Source organism: Gopherus evgoodei, chromosome 2 (genome assembly GCF_007399415.2).
Source record: "Gopherus evgoodei ecotype Sinaloan lineage chromosome 2, rGopEvg1_v1.p, whole genome shotgun sequence".
NCBI lineage: Eukaryota > Metazoa > Chordata > Testudines > Testudinidae > Gopherus > Gopherus evgoodei.
Genome location: NC_044323.1, coordinates 291,974,793 through 291,997,241, shown reverse-complemented (window position 1 = coordinate 291,997,241; position 22,449 = coordinate 291,974,793). Strand labels below are relative to the sequence as shown.

The following is a 22,449-nucleotide window of genomic DNA, read 5'->3' as shown; positions in this document are numbered from 1 at the left end:
TTTTAGGACACTAAAAAACCAATCAGGTTCTTAAAAGCAGAACTTTATTATAAAGAAAAAAATAGAAGAAGCACCTCTGTAAAATCAGGATGGAAGGTAACTTTACAGGGTAATAAAAAGATTTAAAAAACAGAGGATTTCCCCTCTAGGCTCAACTTCAAAGTTACAAAAACAGGAATAAACCTCCCTCTTAGCATAGGGAAAATTCACAAGCTAAAACAAAAGATGATCTAATGCATTTCCTTGCCATTACTTACAATTTCTGTAATCCTAGATGTATCATTTCAGTAGGAGCTGGGTTACCTGCTTGGTGTCTCTCTCTCTATAAAGAGGGAACAGCAAAGAGAGCACAAACAAAGCCTCTCCCCCCGCACTCCAGATTTGAAGGTATCTTCTTTCCTTATTGGTCCTTTTGGTCGGGTGCCAACCAGGTTATTTGAGCTTCTTAACCCCTTACAGGTAAAGGAGGGATTTTATGCTACCCTTAGCTGTATGTTTATGACAAAGGCCATTAGTAACTCTGGATTTAAGAGCGACCAGTGGATGAGGACCTGTGGAGGGGAAGGTTTACAGAGAGCCTTAACGACCAAGAAAGTTGGACTTGTCTTGATTTCCTCTGCTTGACATCTCACTGGCTCCTGCTCTGGCTGATATTGCATGGCAGAATGAAATAGGAGAGAGATTAGGACAAATCTTTACCTTCTAAAAATTCAGGTCCATCTCTGCTGTACAACAACCACCTTGGGCTGCCCATTCACAGCACAGTTGCCCCCCCCCCCCAAGATTAGACGACAAGAAAATGAGAGGTTTGGTGCTTGCAGTCCTGTCTCCCCCGCTCAGTGTGAATGGGGGACACAGGAAGAATACTAGATGCAACTGACCATGTTCATTAAGCCAAAGATGATCAATACCACTTTGTTCTGTTGATTTGCCTCTGGAGATTAATCCATCCAACCAGTAGCTGTTATAGACCAACTATAGGAACCACTAGTCTCAGTCACTGATTCTAAAGTAATCAGTCCTTGTCTAGAGACCTTGAGACACAGCAAAGCATCTCTCTCCACCATCTGATTTTGAAGTAGAGGATCTTCTGGGAGATCGGTACAAGAGGATGGGATTGTTATGACAGCTGGACCAGGTCTTTGATAACTGACAGCATTCTGACAGCCCTGTCAGACAGATACAGCATTACTGGACTTTCAGTTCCCTAGTGGCAAGTTCCACTCCTCATGAGCAGCCTTCTCCATCACCACCACGTTAGCAGCACCCTTGTCTCTTACAAGATGCCCAACAGGCGGTGTAATATCCAGGGAAAGCTCTGCTCCAGCTCTTAGACTGCTGCTCCCAGTCTTTCCTTCAGACTTTCCTTTATAGGTACATCTACAATGCAAGTGAAGGTGTAACTGTAACAGGGGTAGTCAGACCCGATCTAGCTTTAATCTAGCTAACACGGGTAACGATAGCCATATAGATATAGTGGCCCAGGTTCCAGCGCAGGCTAACAACCAGAGGACCTACCCAGGGTCCCCAGAGGGCCTGTGCTCTGGTTGTTAGCCCATGCAGAAGCCACATCAACCCATCTGCACTGCAATTATCATCTGTGCTCGCTAGATTTAAACTCGCACAGGTGTGCTTACCCCGGACACAATCACACCTTTCACTTGCCATGCAGACGTACCATCACACGGCGTTAATTGTGCACTTAATGATTTGCACTGCTCAGAAAACCGCCACAGATTATTTTTTAACCCTGCACCAGCAATTCGCACCTCCGCGGCACCAGTCTTTTAGCAGACAACCAAGCCAAAAGTGTAAAGACAATGACCTTCTTGGCTGGGCTGGGAAAGTCGAGTGTGGGCCAGGATCACAGCAAAGCTGGCCCCTCAACTGCAGATGGTGACGGGGCTTATCTGCTTCTGCCTCAAACGTGCTGCAGCAGCTCATGCTTTTGGTACATCAGCTACGCTGTTACCAAGAGGCAAGCATCCCTCTTATCTGGTTCTTTAAACACTACCTGTCTAGGCTGGAAAACCATTTCGAAAGAGAGAGGCGGGAGAAAGCCCGCAGTGAGACTTATGTGTTCTCTCTGTCAATTGTATGGTGCACAGAGAATGGGAAATTTAATAGTCCGCTCTGCATTCTAATCATATCCCGGCGGCTGTCTCGGATGCACATTTGAAAGTGCCACATTGAAATGAAAGGTAGGACGCTGCCTTCTGTACATCATGGTGCTATTAGAGGAATTCATGTCCTCTATGGCCCAAGTTTCACCTCCTCCCTCTCTTCCCCCTTCCTTATTCTGGGCATTTTCCCTTTCACAGTATAGAGAGCCATGATTAGAAGGGACAGGGAATCTGGCGGGACCTTCTGCAATTATCATCACAGCTCTTGCATTTTCCCTAACCCCCCTTTCTAATTCAAAAGAGTGGGTTTTTAAAGAATGTTTTCTCTGCTGCCTGGGGAAATATGCCTGTCCAAGCCTCAAGCCCTGAAAAATGGGAATTCAAGACGTTTCCACTCACTCTGGACCTGTTCCGCAGAGCTGCTCAGAATCCCCGGGCATGAGGCCACATCTTTATCCACATCCTGAGGGTGCCAATCACAAAAATCTTGTCCGCAGAATGGTTTGTGCTTCTCAGGTCAGATATTCACCTGGTGTAAATCAGTGTAGCTCCATTGATTTCAGCGGAGCGACTCTAATTAAACCAGTTGCAGATCTGGCCCCTATAGTTTAAATATGTTCCTATTTACTAAATGCTCCATTCCATGTCCCTAATTAGTGCCAGTTAAATGTCACTTATTTAAGGACAAAATTCTGCCCAGAGAAGTCTGTCCTCTAATTGGGGTTTACACCACTTTGCCCATGGGCGGTGGGGTCATGTTAGTAGAGACAAACTCTGCTACTGTTTTTAGAACAAGAGGTCTCTCTTCCAGGCACTAGTGCTGTATAGAATGGTTTTACTTCCCCAGTCACTGCTAACAAATTTAACCCATGGTAAGCATGATGTGACAGTGGTGTCTTAGCATAGTATGATCCATGGTAAGTACAAAGGGTCCTGTGTTCCCCTTCTGTTAAAATATAGTTAATCACAGACCTTCTTAGAGTGGAGGCCCTAACCAGGACCCTAAGACCTTAACCCTAAAGGAAACAGCTACAAGCACAGTCACGAGTAAGCAGACTTACACACAACTTGAGTTCCAGCTTTGTTTCATTTCTTTACCAGGGAACACAGCCTGCCTGGAACTCTATGCAGCACACAGAGCTATCTAGTGGCTGAATGATATAACTGCAATACATGTCTCATTGCTTCTCCCATGTAAAAAAGGCCAGTGCATGCTGCTCCCTGTAGATGCACTAAGAAACAGAAGCTGTTTTTCTTCCCGTTGGAGTTTCCACAAGCTCAAGTGAGAGGGCAATGCCACGCTGATGACTCCCCTCCTTCCCTCTGACAATCACAGCGCTGTCAGGCAGATTTCTTATTCCTTTTGTGCCCCCTGCATCATGAAGCAGTGAGATGACACAACCCAATGCAACTACCTTATATAACACCAAGTCAACTATTACTGTATAAGTAATAAGTGCTTATAAGAGGGTGCTGGCATGGAAGAAAGATTAATGCTATCACACAATGACAGACCAGGGTGCCTGGTTTAATGGGGGCCAGCCAGACTCCCACAAGCTATGAAAGTGCTGAGGACAGTGGGGTCTGCAGCAGATGAGTGGGCTCGGAAAGCAGCATGTGTAAGACCTCAGAGCTGTGCCTCACGGACTGCCATGCCTGACTGGCTGAGGAAGCTTGCAGGTCAGCTCTTAAGCCAAGCAGGAGGTGCAGCTGACTGGCTGCTCCATGCATCTGCTTGCAGATTCTCTGGCTCCTTGTGCCTGTCTCGCTCCAAGCCCTGCACCCAGCCTCAACCCTGCCCTGAACCTGCCCTTGCCCCAGTCCTGCCATAGCCTCATCGCAGCCTCTGAACCAGCCCTACTCCTGTCTTCTCTGACTCCGGTTCTGGTATTCTGATCCTGATTCCTGCTCCGACCACTAGATCTGCTGGCCTATGGCCTGGGATCCTGACAGAAAGCCCTGTAACTGCACCAGCTCATGGTATGCTGGAAGGATGCGCCACTGCTACTTTCACCACAGTCAAGAGATTCAAAATGTGGAGATGCCTGTTGTTAGTGGCGGTATCTGTCCATGCTAGCGCAACACCCAGGGGATAAACTAGGCTCAGTGATGGCTCATGATGAGCAATCCTAGCAATCAGTGATGAGGAGAGACCTCTGATGTTAGGCTAGCTCCAGGGCCAAATGGTGCCCCAAGCAAGGAGCGTCTTCGGCACACACACACACCCCGCCCACCACTCTGTGTGTTAAACTTTTGAATATCTTATTTTTATTGCATTTGTAGCCCATTTCATGACTTTGATGCACAATTTGCATGCATGACTTATCCCTGACATGTAAGACTGACTGGCGGCGCCCCGCCCCTCATATACCCACGAAAACATGGCTGACAACATTCTGCAAGGTTTGAGGGAAATGTCGTTCTCAGAAGGTCTGGAAGGTTCCACAAGATTCTACAAAGGTCCAGAACATTCTAGGAGGTTAATGAAAAATGAAGCCACATACGGAATACCTGAAACATTTTACTTCAAATATTCTATTTTCCCTTTTGTCGCTAACAACAAAAACAGCACACACACACTCAACTCTGGCACCCCAGGCGGTCGCCTGAGTTGCCTGCCCCTAAATCCAGCCCTGGTTAGCTCATTCATCATCCATCATCTATGCCAGGGTAGGACCCTTCCATCCATCCATTTACTTCCAGGGTGCCCATCAGTATGGTAGCTGGGCACAATATTCTGTTCCCCATAGTATACTCTCCTCTGTTTCATCCAGTCCAATTTTATAGGAGATGGACAAAGGGAAAGGAAAAAGGTAGGAGTGGAAGAAAAATGGGAAACCCTGCTGACTCCTTCCCCTGGTCCTGTTCTCTGCCCATGGGATAGGAGTGATTCTCATTGACTTCACTGGAAGTTATATGTATCCTGCAGCGGCAGAATAAGCTGGAGTCTAGGACATCACTTTGCTGGGTTTAACAATGAGAAACAGTCACAGCTGCTCAGCTGCGGCCTTAGCCGCGGGTGCTGATTGTGATGGGAATTTGTCTTGGCAAACAAATTTAAAAAAAAAAAATCCAATCAATATGTGAGTGCACATGTGAGCCCAGGAAGCTTAATTAATTTCCTACAGGCTGGAAGTAGCTTTGTCAGACTAGCTCTTTGTTTTGCGGAATAAGCGAAAGCTGCAAATGAATCAGCTCCAATCTCCATTGTAGATGGGCAGGGCCCTGGAAACGCCTGTTCAGTCAGCCGACTGCTGAGAGCCCCTTTCCCAGATGGTTACGGGGAATTGCTTTCTCTCTTCCTTTTTCCTTCACAGCTGCACATGCTTAGCCGAGGAGGGAGTTAGCAGAGGTGCAAATCAAGAGACTGTCAGCATCACCATACCGGCAGCTGGCTACAGTGCTCCCAGGAAGAAGAGAAATTAGCAGCCCACCTCATGAGTCTGACAGTGGAGGAAGGCTGCTGTCAAGGGTTTGCATCCTTAACTTCACAGCACGTTCCAACTAGCAGAGCGACCAGGCTCCCGCTGTGTATCTCACCAGTTAAAGTGGCTCACTTCCTAACTTTTACCCTCCTTGCACTGCAAGAGCCGACAAAGCCAGGTCTCGGCGTTTCCCACAGGAACATTACAGAGGTGACCTTGTCCCACCTGCTCCTGCAGGTTTGCTGCTTTCAGCATATTCCCAGCAGGTCTGACAGTTCAGATCCAGATCTGAATGGATGCAAAGTTAAAGGGTGTTTGAAGCTGGGATTTTTCCATGACAACTGCCAAGTTCCTCATTTTAAAAAAATATATAAACCATCCTGGGTGATAAGTGAAGGCAAGAACCCAGTGTGTCCGGTACATCCGTGAGCACATGTTACAGGGATGGCGCAGTGAGTGGCAAAGCCAGGGGACTGCTGGGCTCCTGTCTACAGGGAACAATAATTTTCTCCCATTTCACTGTGTCATAGGGGTGCTGCCCTCTGGTTACTGGAGAGCCCAGCAGATGCTTGTTATGCATCTCAGCAGGCTAATCAAATGTAAAGCCGCAGTAGGTGAAGTTGGAAGTGAAGGCTGCCTGGTCACCTCTCCCCAGCGCCCGGTGGAAAAGCTTTAGCTCTTGTGTCAGATTAACAAGGGCTGTTGCTGAGATTGCTCTGGCTCGCTAAAGCCTGAGCGATCCCACGCTGTGCTGTGACTGCACCAGCCCTGCTGAATGAATCTCCTACTTAGCTTGCCTCCGGTTATGTTCCCCGTAGGTAGGGCTGCTCGGAAATGGTTCATCAGAATTGCTTTCCACCGGAAAATGCTGTTTCAACTAACCTGAAATATTTCAACAACATTCTCTTTTTAAAAACTGGCAAAAATCATTTAAAAATTTGGGATTTTGGATTCAAAACAACTTTTCACTTTGACATTCACTTTTTAAAATTTAAATAAAAATGGCTGAAATCAAAACCAACCGTTTCAAATCTCTCGCCACAAAATGTTTTGTTTGATTTGAAATTATTATTTTTTAAAATTGTGTTTCACAAAAAGAAAATTGACTCTTGGAAATGTTGGCCCCTCCACCAATCTCTCTTTTTGTTAGAGAGGTAGCTTTCCAAATGCAACCTGGGGAACTGAGATCCATTTCAACTGGCCATTTCCTTCACTCTTCAAATGCCGAATCTCCTTGGACTTTGCCTCTGGGGATTTAGTAGTCCAGGTTTAGTTTTGCAAGCAGTAATCACTTGCCACAATATCTGGGTTCAGTGCAACACAAGCAACTGTAACCATCACATCTAATAGGAACAGCTCACCATTTGAGTCACCTGAAATGGTGCAGGGCCAGAGCATCGGGGAACATACTATGGGGAACAATCTTGTACTGGCCGAGGAGGACAAATAAGATGACTGGCCAGGACCAGATGTTTCCTATTTCCATAGCTACAAACACCACCATGACTGACTTCTTTCTTACTAATGATGGGTTATCTATTACTAGAACCAAGTCAGTGTTTATGCTCAGACTGGGGGGGAACCCCCTCCACTCCCACCCCCATCCCAAGCTCTGGAAGGGGAACTAGCTCTCAGTGGCTGCCTGTGATGGCAGACCCACTTGTTTCAATGAGCCTCTCTCCACTCAGCAGGGTAGGGTGGTGTTAATGACAAAGGGCCTGACTCGTGTCTCGTGTACACAGGTGCAAATCAGGAGGAATGCCAGGAAAGGCCACGCAATCATAGCTGCAGATGTCAGGCACTAAGAGCCAAATTCATCACAGCTATAAATAAATCCACTGACAGCAGGGACAAATTTAACCCAGGCGATCAGTTCACTTACACCTGTGTAGATCCAGAGTAGCTCTCCGGAGGTGATGGTGTAAATCCGGAGTAAGTCCGTTGACTTGAACAGAGTTAGTCTGGATTTACACAGATGTAACTGAGATCAGAAACTGGACCAAGGGGAGCTGCTGGGCCAATGTGCACACGGGGAGGGAAAAGGCCCAATGCACTCTAGGGACTATCTGCAGGGACTCACCGGCAGTGCGAGGCCACCTCTCCAAGTGGTGAGGGCATGATGGCAGATGCAGCAGGCGGAGGGAACGAACTGGGCACCGCTCTGCTGTTGATTCACACTGCTATCCAGGACCAACTCCAGTGACTTGTTGGCTTTGAGAGAAACTGTTATGGGCCGTGAAGGGAAATTCAACCTGCTGCAGACTCCTGTTTAGTGCCTGCAGCGTCTCCCTCACCCTTCTGCAGAATCCAAGCAGCAGATTGCTCTCACTCCTTCCCTAAGAACCTACCCGATATTTGAGTGACTCCTGCAGATCTGACATCCTCCCACTTGTTGCCTCTTCCTCATTAATCCACCCGGTCTCTGGCAAAGGCCGCTCGGAAGCAGCACGTGGGCTGCGTCAGGGGGAACAGTGCCAGGTACCTGCTGGAATTTGGTCCTTCCTCTTGTGCAGTGACCAAGGTTTAAACACACCAGCGGTGTGGTCAGATCCTCAGTGGTATCAGCGATGTGCCACTGAACTTTCCAGAGCTATGCTGATTTACACCAGTGGAGGATCTGGCCCTCTTCTTGCTAGCACAGCTCCCCGCCCCATGTTAATGAGGATATATTTATTTGCATACTCATTTTGCCAAGTACTGCTATCGACTCCCGTCCCCATCCATCCCTCTTCTGCATGCATTGCTTCCCCATCTCCCCTCCCTGTCACTCCACTGTACGCTGCCAAGAGAGGCTCATTTCACCTGGCGTCTAGCAACGGATCTGCCATCCAGGCCTGGTGTGAGGTGCAGCTGCACTGCGGAAAGGAGTGACGTGATCTTTCTCCTGCCTTAGCTAAGGGTTTGGAGAGAAAAGGTGGGTGGAGCAACGTCTGTTGGTGAAAGAGATGAGGTTCTAAGCTTCACCAAGCTCTTCCTCAGGTCTAGGAAAGGTACCAAGAGTGTCACAGCTAAATACAAGATCAAACACCTAGTGCACTGGATGAAGGACACCACATGTTGTGATATCTCCACTGCTACCACAATCAACACTCCCCACGCATGCCTATCACAGGGGTCCCACACATGTCTATCACAACATGCAGCGTACCTCATTCAGTGCACAGAATGCCCTAACAGCAGTGAGGTGGGTGAAACCAGACACTACACTCTCGAATGAACTTTCACAGGAAAATCATGAATGACAAGAACACCATATTACCTCTGGGTGAACACCTCTCATGAAGGGATCACTCTAAATCTGACCTATCACACCTGGTCCACTAAGGAAACCTGCACAATGCTTTCAAAAGACGAGCCTGGGAGCTTAAATTCAGAACTTTGCTAGACACTAAAAATCCTGGTCTTAATAAAGACACTGGATTTATGGCTTATTACAACAATCTGTAACCCACTAACTCCCTGTTTTGTCCTATAACTACACAGGTGTTAATGAGCCACCTCACCTTGAATAGTCCCTTAGAATATGTGCTAACTACTGATGTTAAGCTATCTGTTTGATCTTGTATTTAGCTGTGACACTCTCAGGACCTTTCCTGGACCTGGAGAAGAGCTCTGTGTATCTCAAAAGCTCGTCTCTCTCACCAGCAGAAGTTGGTCCAATAAAAGATATTCCCTCCCCCACTTCATCTCTCTAATATCCTGGGCCCGACACAGCTCCAGCAACACTGCATAAGCTGAGACAGTGGTTCTCAAACTTTTGTACTGGTGACCCCTTTCACACAGCAAGCCTCTGAGTGCAACCCACCCCCCCCTTATAAATTAAAAACACTTTTAAAAAAATATTTAGCACTATTATAAATGCTGGCGACGGAGTGGGGTTTGGGGTGGAGGTTGACAGCTTGCGACCTCCCATATAATAACCTCATGACCCCCTGAGGGGTCCCGACCCTCAGTTTGAGAATCACTGAGTTAAGGGTTGTTACAGAGCTGCTTTTTCCAGCTGTAGAACCCCTGAGACCATACAGAGCAAGAGACTGCAGAAATGGCCAGGGAAGTGAGGTGCAATTTACTACAGTTCCCCTTTCTCTCTGCCTCTCCCTTTGTCTCTCATTCTCATGTGCTTTGAACAAGCGTCCAGAAACTCAAGCTTCCACCCTGAGATTCACCATCATCTCGCTAATGCAAAGCCAGCTCCTCAATCACAAGACACTCTCACCAGCAGGCTGTCCAGGTAGCTCGGGTTCCTTTATTCTATTGCTACACAACTCACCGCCCCTGCGCTGTCAGCCAGTGCAGAGCTGCTGAGAAACGGAGCAGGCAAAGTCACCCCTTTCTACTTTCAAGAAAATTCAGACCACACCCTGCCCCGTGAGGAAAGCCGCCAAACTCTGCCCTAACTCCTGGGAACCTTGGAAACACTTGCATGGTGCTGCCTACTGACATGGGGCTGGATCCTCAGATGGCGTAAATTGGCAGGTTCTACTGACTTCAGTGCAAGTGGGCTAGTTGAGGATTTGGTTCCCTGCAATCTAGGTCCAGCTTTGGTGTCTCTATGAGCCTTTCGAAAGCAAAGGCTTCAGGACAATGCTTTTAACCTGCAGCTGGTGTAATCACAGGGCAGGTGTGGTCCAACCATGTGGTGCCGGAAGCTCCTGCAAAACGCTGAAGGCTGAAGTCAGCAGGTGTGGAGGGAGCTCAGACCCTCCCAGGCCCTAACACAGAATCGGATGCAGAATCCTTGTTCGTCACTGTCCTGCTACCTGGGTCAAACCCAGAGCTGCAGTGAGTGGGATACAAAAGTCCTGAATCCTACAACAACATGGGCAAGAGGACAGGGGAGAGGCATGTGTCAGTGAACTCCTGAGTTCCTAGAGCATGTTACCTGTTATTGCCAGTATTCCTTCCTGATTGCTGGAAGATATGGGTGGAAAAACCTGTCATCCCAGTGCCACCTGACCTGCTCGTACATGCCTTCCCACACAGAATTGAATGCCTAAGGCAGTGCCCACGCTGATATACTCCTCTCCCCGACCCCTACCCCCGCCCGTCCTCGGGGTCAAGGGGAATGCATGGCATGTACATCAGCTGCGCGTTGGGCCCCTTTATGTCACCGTCACGCCAGCTTTGGCTTAATGGACCCATTGCTGATCAGAATCGTTGCCAAGTATCAGATCTCTAGCAAGTGATTCGGAAGCAGGCATCACTCCTGCTGATGAGTGGATTGTGAGCAACACAGACTGAGTTTGGTTGATTGCATGTTTACTGAAATGCCCTGATCCTACGGTGATGGGCAGCAGTACAAACCCCTTAGGAAGAGTGGGATGGGATTATGCTGGGCAATGACCGTTGCCCTAATGTCTGGTATCTGTTGCCTGGGAAGAAAAACAAGTCAGCTAGCTCTTTAGACCAGGGCAGACCCCAACTCTGCCTGGAAATCCAGGCCCCACCCCCACCGAAGGATCATGAGATTCTTGCCTTAGCTCGGAGCTTACCTATTTGAGGTGCAGGGTATCCGTACTGCTGCAGTTCGTCAGCATCCTCACGCTTTCTGTTATCAGTGGACCTCAGCGACTGGCTTCTGGAATTATAGCGTCCATTGGCTACGGCAAGGCAATGGGTCATGTAAATAAATCTGGGCTGACTCTGTGAGATCTTTCACTACAAAGTTACATTTGAGAAAACAACAACCAACAGCAAAACCCAGTTTGGGAGCATGGATCTCAGAGTCCCAGTGCCACTGATTTGCATCACAGACATCCCCCCTCCTCAGTCAGCGTTAGCTCCTGAGCCAGGTCATTGGCCTGGGCTGCCATCAAACCAGGGGCTTTAGCATTTAGAGGCACTGGGACCCGTTTCATCCATCCCCAAAGCTTCACTTAATAGCTTTCAGTGAAGTTGTGTATCCCCCACCCCCAGGCCCTTCTCTAGGAAACCCCCAGGAAGTATCAACAGATACCAACAGACACAGGGCGGTTTAATGCTAGGCACACTAGAAAAGTGTTTGCGAACTACAGGCATCTTCATATTAGGCCCCTAAGACAAGACAATGTCTGCGCTTTTCCTTGTGCACATTAGGGTTCCACTGATCTTTGAGATGCATTGCCAATGTGTGTCACCTTGCTCTGTAAGGCGCTTTGAGCTCTACGATGGAAAGTGCTATATAGGAGCTAGGTATTAGTATTATTAGCATACAACTCCACCTCGCCTGGGTTATTTCCCAAGCTGTTTTTGGTCTGCAGCTATCTACAGGGCATCACGGAGATGGGAAGGGCAGAGGGGAATTTGCAGAGGAAGAGGATTCCTCAGGATCGGAGAAGGGGAGGACACAACATTGTCGGCCCCCATCACATGATTGGCTAAGGGTAGAGACCACCAAACGTCCGGTCCTTGAACCCAGGAACTCCAGAGCTAAGGGCAGGAGTCTCTACTGCTACAGCTGAAGGACAAAAATCCTGCTCCAAAGCACACTGAAACCAGTGACCTCTCCCACGAGTTCAGTGGGCTCTGGATCAGGCCTTGAGGGCATGTCTACATGGGGACATACAGGAAAGTTATGCCATAGTACCTAATTTAAAGTGCATTAGTTAAAATGCATTTAACCTGTGTGCGGATGCTCTTATTCAAAAGAAAGTGGCCCTGGTTCACTTTAGTTTAACTCTTTTCTAATTCGGATTAATTTCCCATGTTAAACCCTGAGCATGCTAGCTGCCACCTGAAGTAGATTCATACCCTCTGTGGCATCCAGCAGGTTGCACACCCACAACAGTGGTTTCTACATGCAAATGCCCTTAAAGGGGAACAAATAATGAAAGAGAGAATTGCCAGGATCTAAATTCTGCTCTCAGTTACCTTGGCGTAAATCTGAAATAACTCCACTGACTCTATCAGAGTTATATGGTGTAAGGGAGAACAGAATTTGGCCCTAGCAATCTCTGATCTGGCAACTGGTTTGTTTCCCAACAGAATATACTGGACAGAGGGTCACTCTGCCTGATGGAGGCACAACAGCCTCTCGCCCTTTCAAAACAGCACATGCGCTGCCGAGGGCTGGAAGTGGTGACAAATCCGGTCCTTGGAACCCTGGGAAAATTAATAAAGGTTAATGAAGCTGACAGGCATGTGCTGGTGCGAGTCTGTAACACCATCAAAAAAGGGAAAGCAAAGGAGGGGGAGGAAGGATGCAGAGAGTCCCTGCCAGGAGCCAGACTTCGTGTAGAGCAGGTTGGTTTGTGGAGGAGGCCAATATGGGCTGCCTAATTAAAGGCTAGTTTGAAATCTCACCTCCCTTGTCTTCTTCCCCCACAACATCCATGCAAAGGAGCCCGGGAACCAGTCTGCTGTGACTTTTCTTAACCTTCCAGCACTTGCAGTCTTCAGACTGGCTGCCAGCAAAATAAATGAGGAGGAGGATGGACAGCGTCTGTCTGTTATCAGAGAGGAGCTCAGGAGGCAGTTAGCATCAGTCGCTGGATTTTGAACATCCCAATACTCAACCGTGTGTGGGGCTGGGGGTTTGGTTATACCCAGATAAGAGTCAACTGGAAAATCTGGATCTGGCCACTGGTTCATATTTTGAATACCTGGAAAACTCAGGGCTGTTCCAATGAGGGTTTGGTTTTGGGCCTCTACCTACATACCTACCCCCAAATCCATCCATCCATCCCTTTGTTTATCACTCCAGTCTAGTCTAGTCTAATCTACTCTAAATCCATGGTTTTGAAAGGATCAAAACCAGGAGAATCTACAGCATTCCTTGGCCACCATAAGCCGCCCCAGACTCCAAACTCATTCAAAATGGGAGCAGAAGCAGGGACGAGCAGTAATGTTTAGCTATGGAGCTTTAAATAGATTGGTTGGGAGCTCAGCAATGGATGTGGTGTAAGAACCCAGAGTCACAATTTTCAAAAGCGACTGGTGATTTTGGAAAGGTGGGTGGGAAAACAGATAAAGTAAACTGGCTTTTAAAAATCCGGTCCGTTTCACTAATCTCAGGTTCTCTTAGTAAGACTTTCTACGTGCAGATATGGGGGGAGGGAGTTATCTCGGGTGTGCCTTTGCTATCCCAGACTGTCTCCAAGGGGTTAGTTCCCTGACTGGACCTGCCATGGAGTGTCTGGGTTCTGTCTGATTAGAGTCTCCTGATGGTTCGTGTTGGTCTCTGCTAAGTTGTGCAATTGCTTTTGTTCCCTAGCTGACAGGATAGGCCTGAGCTGCCATATCTTACCCAGTGACAGCTGATCAGGACCACGGGCTGAAAATGCCAGCCCTTGTGCCCACTAAGGGTCTGACTCACCACTGGCTTACTCCATTTTTACACCTGTGTCACTCCATTGACATCAAGGGGGTGACTCCAGTGTAAAATGGGTGAATCCAGCCCTGTTTTCACACTAAGCAGGAACATTCCCCCTGGGCCTTGTTTGGAATTGCTTTGAATGGTGATCCAAAAAATAGTCACTCTCTTGTCCTGCATAAAGGGGACCTGATCCAGCTCCCGGTGTAGTCCACGGAAAAACTCTCAATGGGATTTGGATCCAGCCCAAAGTCAGTCTGCAGGAGCTTTGTTAGGGGAGTGACACAAGAGAAATGGGGTACAGATTCGACCCGGGTGCGGGGAACTCAGCAGCCCCCTCGGCAATGTAGCAAACAGAGGGAGGGTCATACAGGGATCAGTATTAAGTCTTGTGCCATTTTAGGTCTTATCTACATAAATGATCTGTCATTTATGCTGTAGGCTAAGGAACCATACAGATAGCGGTGGAGGAGCTGGCACTGAGGACACAGAAATGACACCAGGGAATCCAGAGAAGTTTTAAACATAGGCAAAAAATAACCAAATGAGACTTTCATTAGAAACAATATCTGGGGAAGGCAATAATCCCCAGCACAGATATTCAATGGGAAGGAGAGACCTGTGCAGCAGTGGTGCTGAAAGAGACCTAGGGATGAGTGTGCAGTAAATGAGACAGGAGCTTGCCGTGCAAGATGAGCAAAAGGAGTCTGCATATCCCGAGGCATTGCCACACAGAGCAAGGAGGTTACAGTCCTTCTCTACATGGTTCCAGGGCATCCACATCTGGAGTACTGCATTCCACAGCTGGAGGTCTGCATTCCACAGATGGAGGTCCACATTCATTTCTCATTACAAGAAAAAAATAGAGGGATTCAGAAAAGAGCAACAAAAATATTCAAGGGGCTGGAGTGGTGGATTTATGAAGAAAGATTAAAAAAGCTCTCTCTGCTGGTTAAGAAACAACTGAAAGAGGGATGCCACCACAATAGGGCTGCAAACGCCAGAGTGGTGTAAACACAAAGGAAGGAGAGGCATTATCTACAAGGAGACATAGCTAGGAGTAATGGGGAGAACATTAAGAAAGGGGTTTCTTCAACAGCTCTTAAAAGCTTTAATGAGCTCTGTCTGCTTACACCAGCTGAGGAACTGGCCCCAGTTGGCTCAATTTGGGCACCCAAAACCAGTGCAAATGTTGCCTGGTGTGATTAGTGAGTCCCAGTTACTAAACTTTTGAAGTGCTCTCTGAAGGAGAAATATAATTAAAGTATTGCTGGCAACAGCAGCTGGCTCCTCTGTACAGGACAGGATGCTGTTCTAGCTTGATGAATCCCAGGCTTGCCTGCAGGGAACAGATACATTCACACATAGAGGACGTTTCATCTCCCTTTGTGATTCCAGCAAATGGCCTATTTTTATTGGAATTTGGGGGTGGTGGTAGATATCGAGTATGAGCCGCACTCCTTTGAATGGCAGATTGAACATATGCATAGCTAAATGTTATACTTTCAGGGTGAGATCCCACTCTCTGTTACACCCATGTAAATCCAGAGCAATTCCATTGAAATCAGTGGAGTTGCTCTGGGTTTACACCAGTGTAACCCAGGACAGAATTTGGCCCTGGTTGTCTTTACATTAGGAGCAGAGATGTATGTGCCTGTTTGGCATATTCATAAATGTCAGTGATGGTTTCACACTGCCTCTGCCAGACTGGATGGCTTCATTTCAGCTGGCTCCCTTGTTAGTTTCAGTTCCCAGGATTAAATGGGGGCTGCTGACATTGGTCATTCTGGGCGTGCAGGACACTAGCATTAGGATGTGAGATACCCTGTCTGTATTTTCCCACTCTGCTGTCGTAGTTCCGTCAGTGCCCGGAGTCAGCCTCCTCGCGTGAACAGCAGCTCCACTCAGCACGCCAATTTGTTAGTGATCAGAGCTTTTAGCGCCAAATGGCAGGGCTGGGCCATTAGAACAACGGCTGTCGCCCCTTCGATCCAAAAGGGTCAGGACAAGCTTGCTGGTCCCCAAAGCCTTTTCTATCTTGCTTGACTTTCCCTATGAAATAGCAGCTCTGGGCCAAGCCCAACAGATGGCAGAAATCTCTCTGCCTGAGTTAGGAGGGAGGATATCACTGGGTTCTTTGCCTCTAGCAAAGAACAAACTGAACAATAACAAACACTGAACATTGTCCTTCAGATTAATTGTTTTGAGCTGAATGGCTAAAAAGATCCTGGCTAACCAGGGCTGCTGCTAGCAGATGAAGGTTTGTTTTCAGTCTGCGCTTAGCCTCAAGTCCAGTCATCCCTCGACATCTCTGGGCACCAGGCTTTGCTCATGGCTCACACTAAGGCTGAGGGACACCATGAGGGACACCTGCACCTGCATCGAAGCACATCACTGAGCCATGGGTGCTTCGGGAAATTGGGGAGGAACAGCAAGTGATAAACTTTACTATTTGAGATATGCATGGGAAGGCAGGGACAATGGGTCAAGCCAATGGAAATACCTATATTATACAGTCTACAGCCTGTCATTAGCTGGTGGGTCATCTGCTGGTGGGTGCATCTGTTCACTAATTTCAACTCAAAGGGAATGGAATTTGCAGTCAGATTCTTTAAAATTCTTGTTTAAAAATTAACTTCTTTCTAACTTTGATGCCTAATGAAAACTTGCAGAAAAGGACATCTTTTTAAGTCAGCATTCCTTCTGGTAAGACAACTGTTTCCAAAGTGTGGGTCAGGACATCAAACGGGGTCACATCTTCAGCAGATGGGGCCACAACAATCTGTAGTGGGCAGAAGAGGCCATTTTGCTCTGCACAGCATGACCTTACATGTGCGGTACGTGTGAGACCACGATGCAAGGAGGACATCATTTTGCTCTACAAAATGGCACCCCCCTGCACAGCGTGACCTCCTATGCACTATACGTAAGAAGTGATGCTTTAAGGAGAATGGCATTTTGAAGAATAAAATGGCACCCAGCGTGCTGTCTGGGGTCAGGAAAGGAAATAAATCATTAAAATGGGGTTGTGCTGGCAAGACATTTGGGAGCTTGCAATACATGTCTCTGTGACCATAGAGAAGCTGGATCAATTCAGCCTGCAAATACGGTGTACATTTTTAACAGAGAGGGTAATGAACAATTAGAACAATTTACCAAGGTTGGGGTGGATTCTCCATCACTGGTAATTTTTAAAATCAGATAGAAAGCTTTTAGGAACAGGTTAGACAAACACCTGTCAGGGATGATCTAGATAATAGTTAGTCCTACTTCAGTCCAGGGGGCTAGATTAGATGACCCACTGAGGTTCCTTCCAGTCCTACATTTCTATGATTGGATTACTATATTGGGAGGGAGGGATAGCTCAGTGGTTTGAGCATTGGCCTGGTAAACCCAGGGTTGTGAGTACAGTCTTTAAGGGGGGGCCACTTAGGGATCTGGGGCAAAATCAGTACTTGGTCCTGCTAGTGAAGGCCAGGGGCCAGACTCAATGACCTTTTAAGGTCCCTTCCAGTTCTAGGAGATAGGTTATCTCCATTAATTTACTTTTTAAAAAAACAATATGTTCTAGTTCAAACAGGAATTGTTTTGGGGAAGTTCTCTGACCTGTATTACACAGGAGCCCAGACTAAATTATTCCAATGGCCCCTTCTAGCCTTTATGAATTTATGACCTCTACGAAGGACTCCAACAAAACCGAGAAAGATCAGAATTAACAATTCCTGGTATTTCCTAAACAAACACAAACAGAATTTAAAAACCTCCTTTCAGGACTGCTTCATGTGCCAAAATAAGGAGGAAACAGAAGGGGGAGGGCATACACAGAATTTATTAAAGTCACTTTGGAGGTCATGATTTGGTTTTGTAAACAGATCTTAAGAAATATATTAAAATACACTGGAAATGGACAGCCAGGGAAGAGAAGGCAGATTCACCAGCAGAGGAATTCAGAGCCCAGTTTACAGGCAGTGGAAGCAGGTGCTCTGTTGAGGCGGGATGCAGGGTTGAAAGAATGGGGCTAAGGGGTCTCCTTTTAATCACAAGACTTTGCAGCAACTCTGTAGCACTGTATATCCAAAGAGCCTAAAATGCCTTACAGCTCCTGAGTGGAGCCTCACAAAGGCAGCTCGGGGAGGTATTTGTTCTGATTCCCATTTTATAGGTCATAGGGAGGGTAAAGCGAGTCGCTCACAGCCATGCACTAAGAACATAAGAACGGCCATACTGGGTCAGACCAATGGTCCATCTAGCCCAGTATCCTGTCTGCCGACAGTGGCCAATGCCAGGTGCCCCAGAGGGAATGAACAGAACAAGTAATCATCACGTGATCCATCCCGTCGCTCATTCCCAGCTTCTGGCAAAGAGAGGCAGGGGACACAATCCCTGCCCATCCTGGTTAATATCCATTGACGGTCCTATCCTCCATGAATTTATCTGGTTCTTCTTTTAAGCCTGCTATGGTCTTGGCCTTCACAACATCCTCTGGCAAAAAGTTCCACAGGTTGACTCTGCATTGTGTGAAGAAATACTTCCTTTTGTTTGTTTTAAACCTGCTGCCTATTAATTTCATTTGGTGACCCCTAGTTCTTGTGTTATGAGAAGTAGTAAACAACACTTCCTTATCTGCTTTCTCTATACCAGTCATGATTTTATAGACCTCAGTCATATCTCCCTTTAGCTGTCTCTTTTCCAAGCTGAAAAGTCCCAGTCTTATTAATCTCTCCTCATACGGCAGCCGTTCCATACCCTTCATTATTTTTGTTGCCCTTTTCTGAACTTTTTCCAAGTATATATCCAGGGGTTAGGTGTGACTAGCCTGAGCTGCTGTGGTCACACTGCTATTTTTAGGTGCCGGCGACTCGAGCAGATGTACATTTGACCAAGCTGGGAATCACACCTCTCAACTGCTGTGTAGATGTACCCACGGTGGGTAAAAGACCCGTGGCTGACCAGGATCAGCTGACTCAGGCTCCCCGGGCTTGGGCTGTGGGGTTATAAAATTGCCATGTACAGATGTGCTGGCACAGGCTGAAGCCCAGGCTCTGAGATCAGAGGGTCCCAGAGCCCAGGTTCTAAGGTCAGAGGGTCCCAGAGCCCAGGTTCTAAGGTCAGAGGGTCCCAGAGCCCAGGCTCTGAGATCAGAGGGTCCCAGAGCCTAGGCTCTGAGATCAGAGGGTCCCAGAGAGAGGGCTCCAGCCCCAGCTCAAATATCTACACGGCAACTTGATAACCCCGAAGGTCAAGCCCTGCAAGCCTGAGTCAGCTTATCTAGGCCAGTCTCAACATGCTGTTATTGCAGCGTAGACCTATCCCGTGTGGCTTTTCACCTGTTCTCTAGGGCAGTGGTTCTCAACCAGGGGTCCAAGGCCCCCTAAGGGGTGGCGAGCAGGTTTCAGGGGGGCTACCAAGCAGAGCCAGCAGGGTAGAAAGCAGAAGCCCCACTGCACGGGGCTGAATCCCACGGTCCTGAGCAATGTAGCTTCATGGGAGCCTATGTGGCGTGGGGCCCCAGGTAATTGCCCTGCTTGCTACCCCCCCTAACGCCGGCCCTCGCTTGTACACCTCTAACCCGATATAATGCGACCCGACATAACACAAATTAGGATATAATATGGCAAAGCAGCACTCCAGGGGGTGGGGCTACACACTCCGACGGATCAAAGCAAGTTCAATATAACGCGGTTTCACCTATAACGTGGTAAGATTTTTTTGGCTTCCGAGGACAGCACTATATCAGGGTAGAGGTGTATCTGTAAAAAACCAGTCACTGTGGCACAGGTGGGCCATTGAGTTTTTATAGCATGTTGGAGGGGGGGCTCAGAAAGAAAAATATTGAGAACCCCTGGTCTAGGGGCTAGATTCAGGGTGGATAAAAATCAATGACTTTTAAAAAAAAATCAAAAAAATTGGATTATTTTTATTTAAAACGGATTTTTTTTGGTAAAATGCTTTTTGAAGAAAAAACCTATTTAAAGATAGTTTTAATTAAGATACATTATAGATCAAAGATATCTATCTCACCATGGAATAGGGATTATAAATTCTAACTCTATAGTATGAGACAATATATTCATGTAGTGGTTAAGGAAAGTTTTGTAAATGAGTTCCAATAGTTCATGGATTAGGGACCCAATTTTATGGGGTTCCAGGGGCTTCTGTATAGATTATTTGGTTAATCTTTCTATCTACCCAATGGGACTCAGCGCTTAGTCTAGAAGATACCATCAGAGATGCTTAGTTTTTCAGTTCTCAAACTGTGGATTTGTGTCTCCAGAGATAACATGCTTGTTAAGAGCAAAAATGTTTTTAAATAAATAAATATAGAGAGGTGAGAAATAACAGACCTCAATCCTACTGCCCCTCTGCAAATTTATGTACACAGCGTCAATCCCTTACCGCTCCCTAAAAGTGCAAAGTTTCAAAAAGTTCAATGCATACAAGATTGGTGGGGGCGGAACAGAACTGGACAAGGAGAAGACGTCTGGAGATAAATGTGAGAAGGGAGGGACAGGCAGGAGAAACAAAAGTGAAACTGTTTGAGCAGCATATTTCAGAATGCACTTTTATGTAGAAATCCATGATTAAATCGAGTCTTCCTGACTAGCGATTTAAATCAATTTGATTTAAACCAAATCCACCCTGGCTAGATTACATACAGCACATGTCTACACTGCAGTTAGAGGTGTGAGTGCAATGTATGTAGACGTACCTGAACTAGCTAATCTAGCTAGCAATGAAACCATGGCAACATGGACAACAGTCCCAGGTCTGAACCTGGACAGTTAGCCCATGCTGCCAGGATGGCACTACGATTGTTATTGGAGTTATCTAGATCGAAGCTTGCTCAGATATGTCTCTACACGCTGCAGTCCAACTTCTGACTACAGAAGAGACATACCTTCAGATGTTCAAGAGAGTCTGCTGCTGGCCTTGAGCTAAAATAGTCCTTTAACTCAAGCAGTCTTGTACTTTTAGATCCAGAGGTCCCAGGTTAAATTCCTACAGATAACGCAACCAAAGGGACAATATTAAACTTCAAAGGCCAGCCGACCATGCACACTAGCGCTTCCAATGTTACTAGCGATTGTGGGAAACATGAACAAAACTTCTCTAGTTTAGACAGAGCCTCAATGACAAATCCGCTGAAGGAACCGGAGAAGATGAAGTTTAATATACTGGAAAGTTTCTTTAAAAAAAACCTCTAATTACAACATGATTTAACTTTATGGAAGTGGTAAAAAATGCATGAAATCATTTTAGCCCTTATTAGAGAAATCCATTCACATCCCTCTATTTTAACTTCGCCTTTGTCAGCGAGTCCACTTCCCTGCCTTTGAAGACAGTTGAACTTTCCCCGGTTATCTGCCTCATCAGAGGACCCAATCAAACATACTTCTCTGCAAATTTGAAACAAAAAAGAAGGGAATAATTATAATCAGAGCCCGCTCACATGAGCCAGGCTCAGATTTCTTTTCCTTTTTTCCCCCTACTTGGCTAATGCAAAAGAAGCATTGAAATGAAGGTGCCTGAAGACACAGGCTTGAATCATCAACATCCCTCTGCTGGCTGGCATTGGCAGATCGCCCTCGATCCTCTAGAGCAGGGGTGGGCAAACTTTTTGGCCCACTGGCCATATCTGGGTATGGAAATTGTATAATGGGCCATGAATGCTCACGAAGTTGGGGGTGAGGGCTCCAGCTGGGGGTGCGGGCTCTGGGGTGGGGCCAGAAATGAGGAGTTCTGGGTGCAGTAGGGGGTTCCAGGCTGGGATAGGGGGTTGGGGTGCGGGGGGAGTGAGGGCTTCAGCTGGAGGTGCAGGCTCTGGGGTGGGTGTGCAGGAGGGAGCTCTGGGCTGGGACTAAGGGGTTCAGAAGGCAGGAGGGGGATCAGGGATGGAGCAGGGGTTTGGAGCATGGGAGGAGGTCAGGGGTGCAGACTCTGTGGGGTGTTTACCTCAAGCAGCTCCCAGAAGGAGAGGCGTGTCTGTCCTCCAACTCCTACACGGAGGCACAGCCAGGCGGCTTTGCACACTGCCACATCTGCAGACACTGCCCCTGCAGCTCCCATTCGCTGTGGTTCCTGGACAATGAGAGTGCGGGGGCAGTGCCTGGAGCAGGGGCAGTGTGCGGGGTCCCCTGGCTTCCCCTATGCATAAGAGCCGGAGCAGGGACATGATACTGCTTCTGGGAGCTGCATGGAGCGGGGCAAGCCCAAGACCCTGCTCCCCGGCAGGAGATAGAGGGCAGATTAAAACATCTGGAAGGCCGGATGCGGTCCCCAAGGCTGTAGTTTGCCCACCCCTGCTCTAGAGAAAGTGGCAACACTAATATGTCTACACTGCACTGTAAATACGGGTCTGTGGGTCCTGGGCTCCATGCTTGAGCATCCACATTGCATTGCATGTCCATCCTGCAGAACGCAGACCTTCTGGCTCAGCTCTGCAGCTTGGCTATGTCCACACTGCAAAACGACAGGGTTTAAACTTGAGTCACAGCAGAACTCGGGCTCTGACCTGTCCCCCCACCAGGATCCTAGGACCCCAGTCCAGCCTGCTTGCTGACTTGAGTCCGACTGATTTGTATGTGGATGAAAAGGGGGCTTCGGCTCAAAC

The 22,449-nt window shown here is 47.5% G+C and overlaps 1 protein-coding gene across 11 annotated transcripts in view; it reads right to left on the bottom strand.

The window, feature by feature from the left end:
- ADGRB1 (adhesion G protein-coupled receptor B1) overlaps window positions 1-22,449 on the bottom strand; it is a 376,961-nt gene that overhangs the window by 185,326 nt on the left and 169,186 nt on the right. For 10 of the 11 annotated variants that reach the window (XM_030553892.1, XM_030553899.1, XM_030553900.1 and 7 more), the window contains exon 4: window positions 11,041-11,148. The exons of the other annotated variant lie outside the window; for it this stretch is intronic. In XM_030553892.1, the coding sequence (XP_030409752.1) occupies window positions 11,041-11,148 (108 nt within the window). The remainder of the gene's footprint in view (window positions 1-11,040; window positions 11,149-22,449) is intronic. 11 annotated transcript variants of the gene reach the window in all.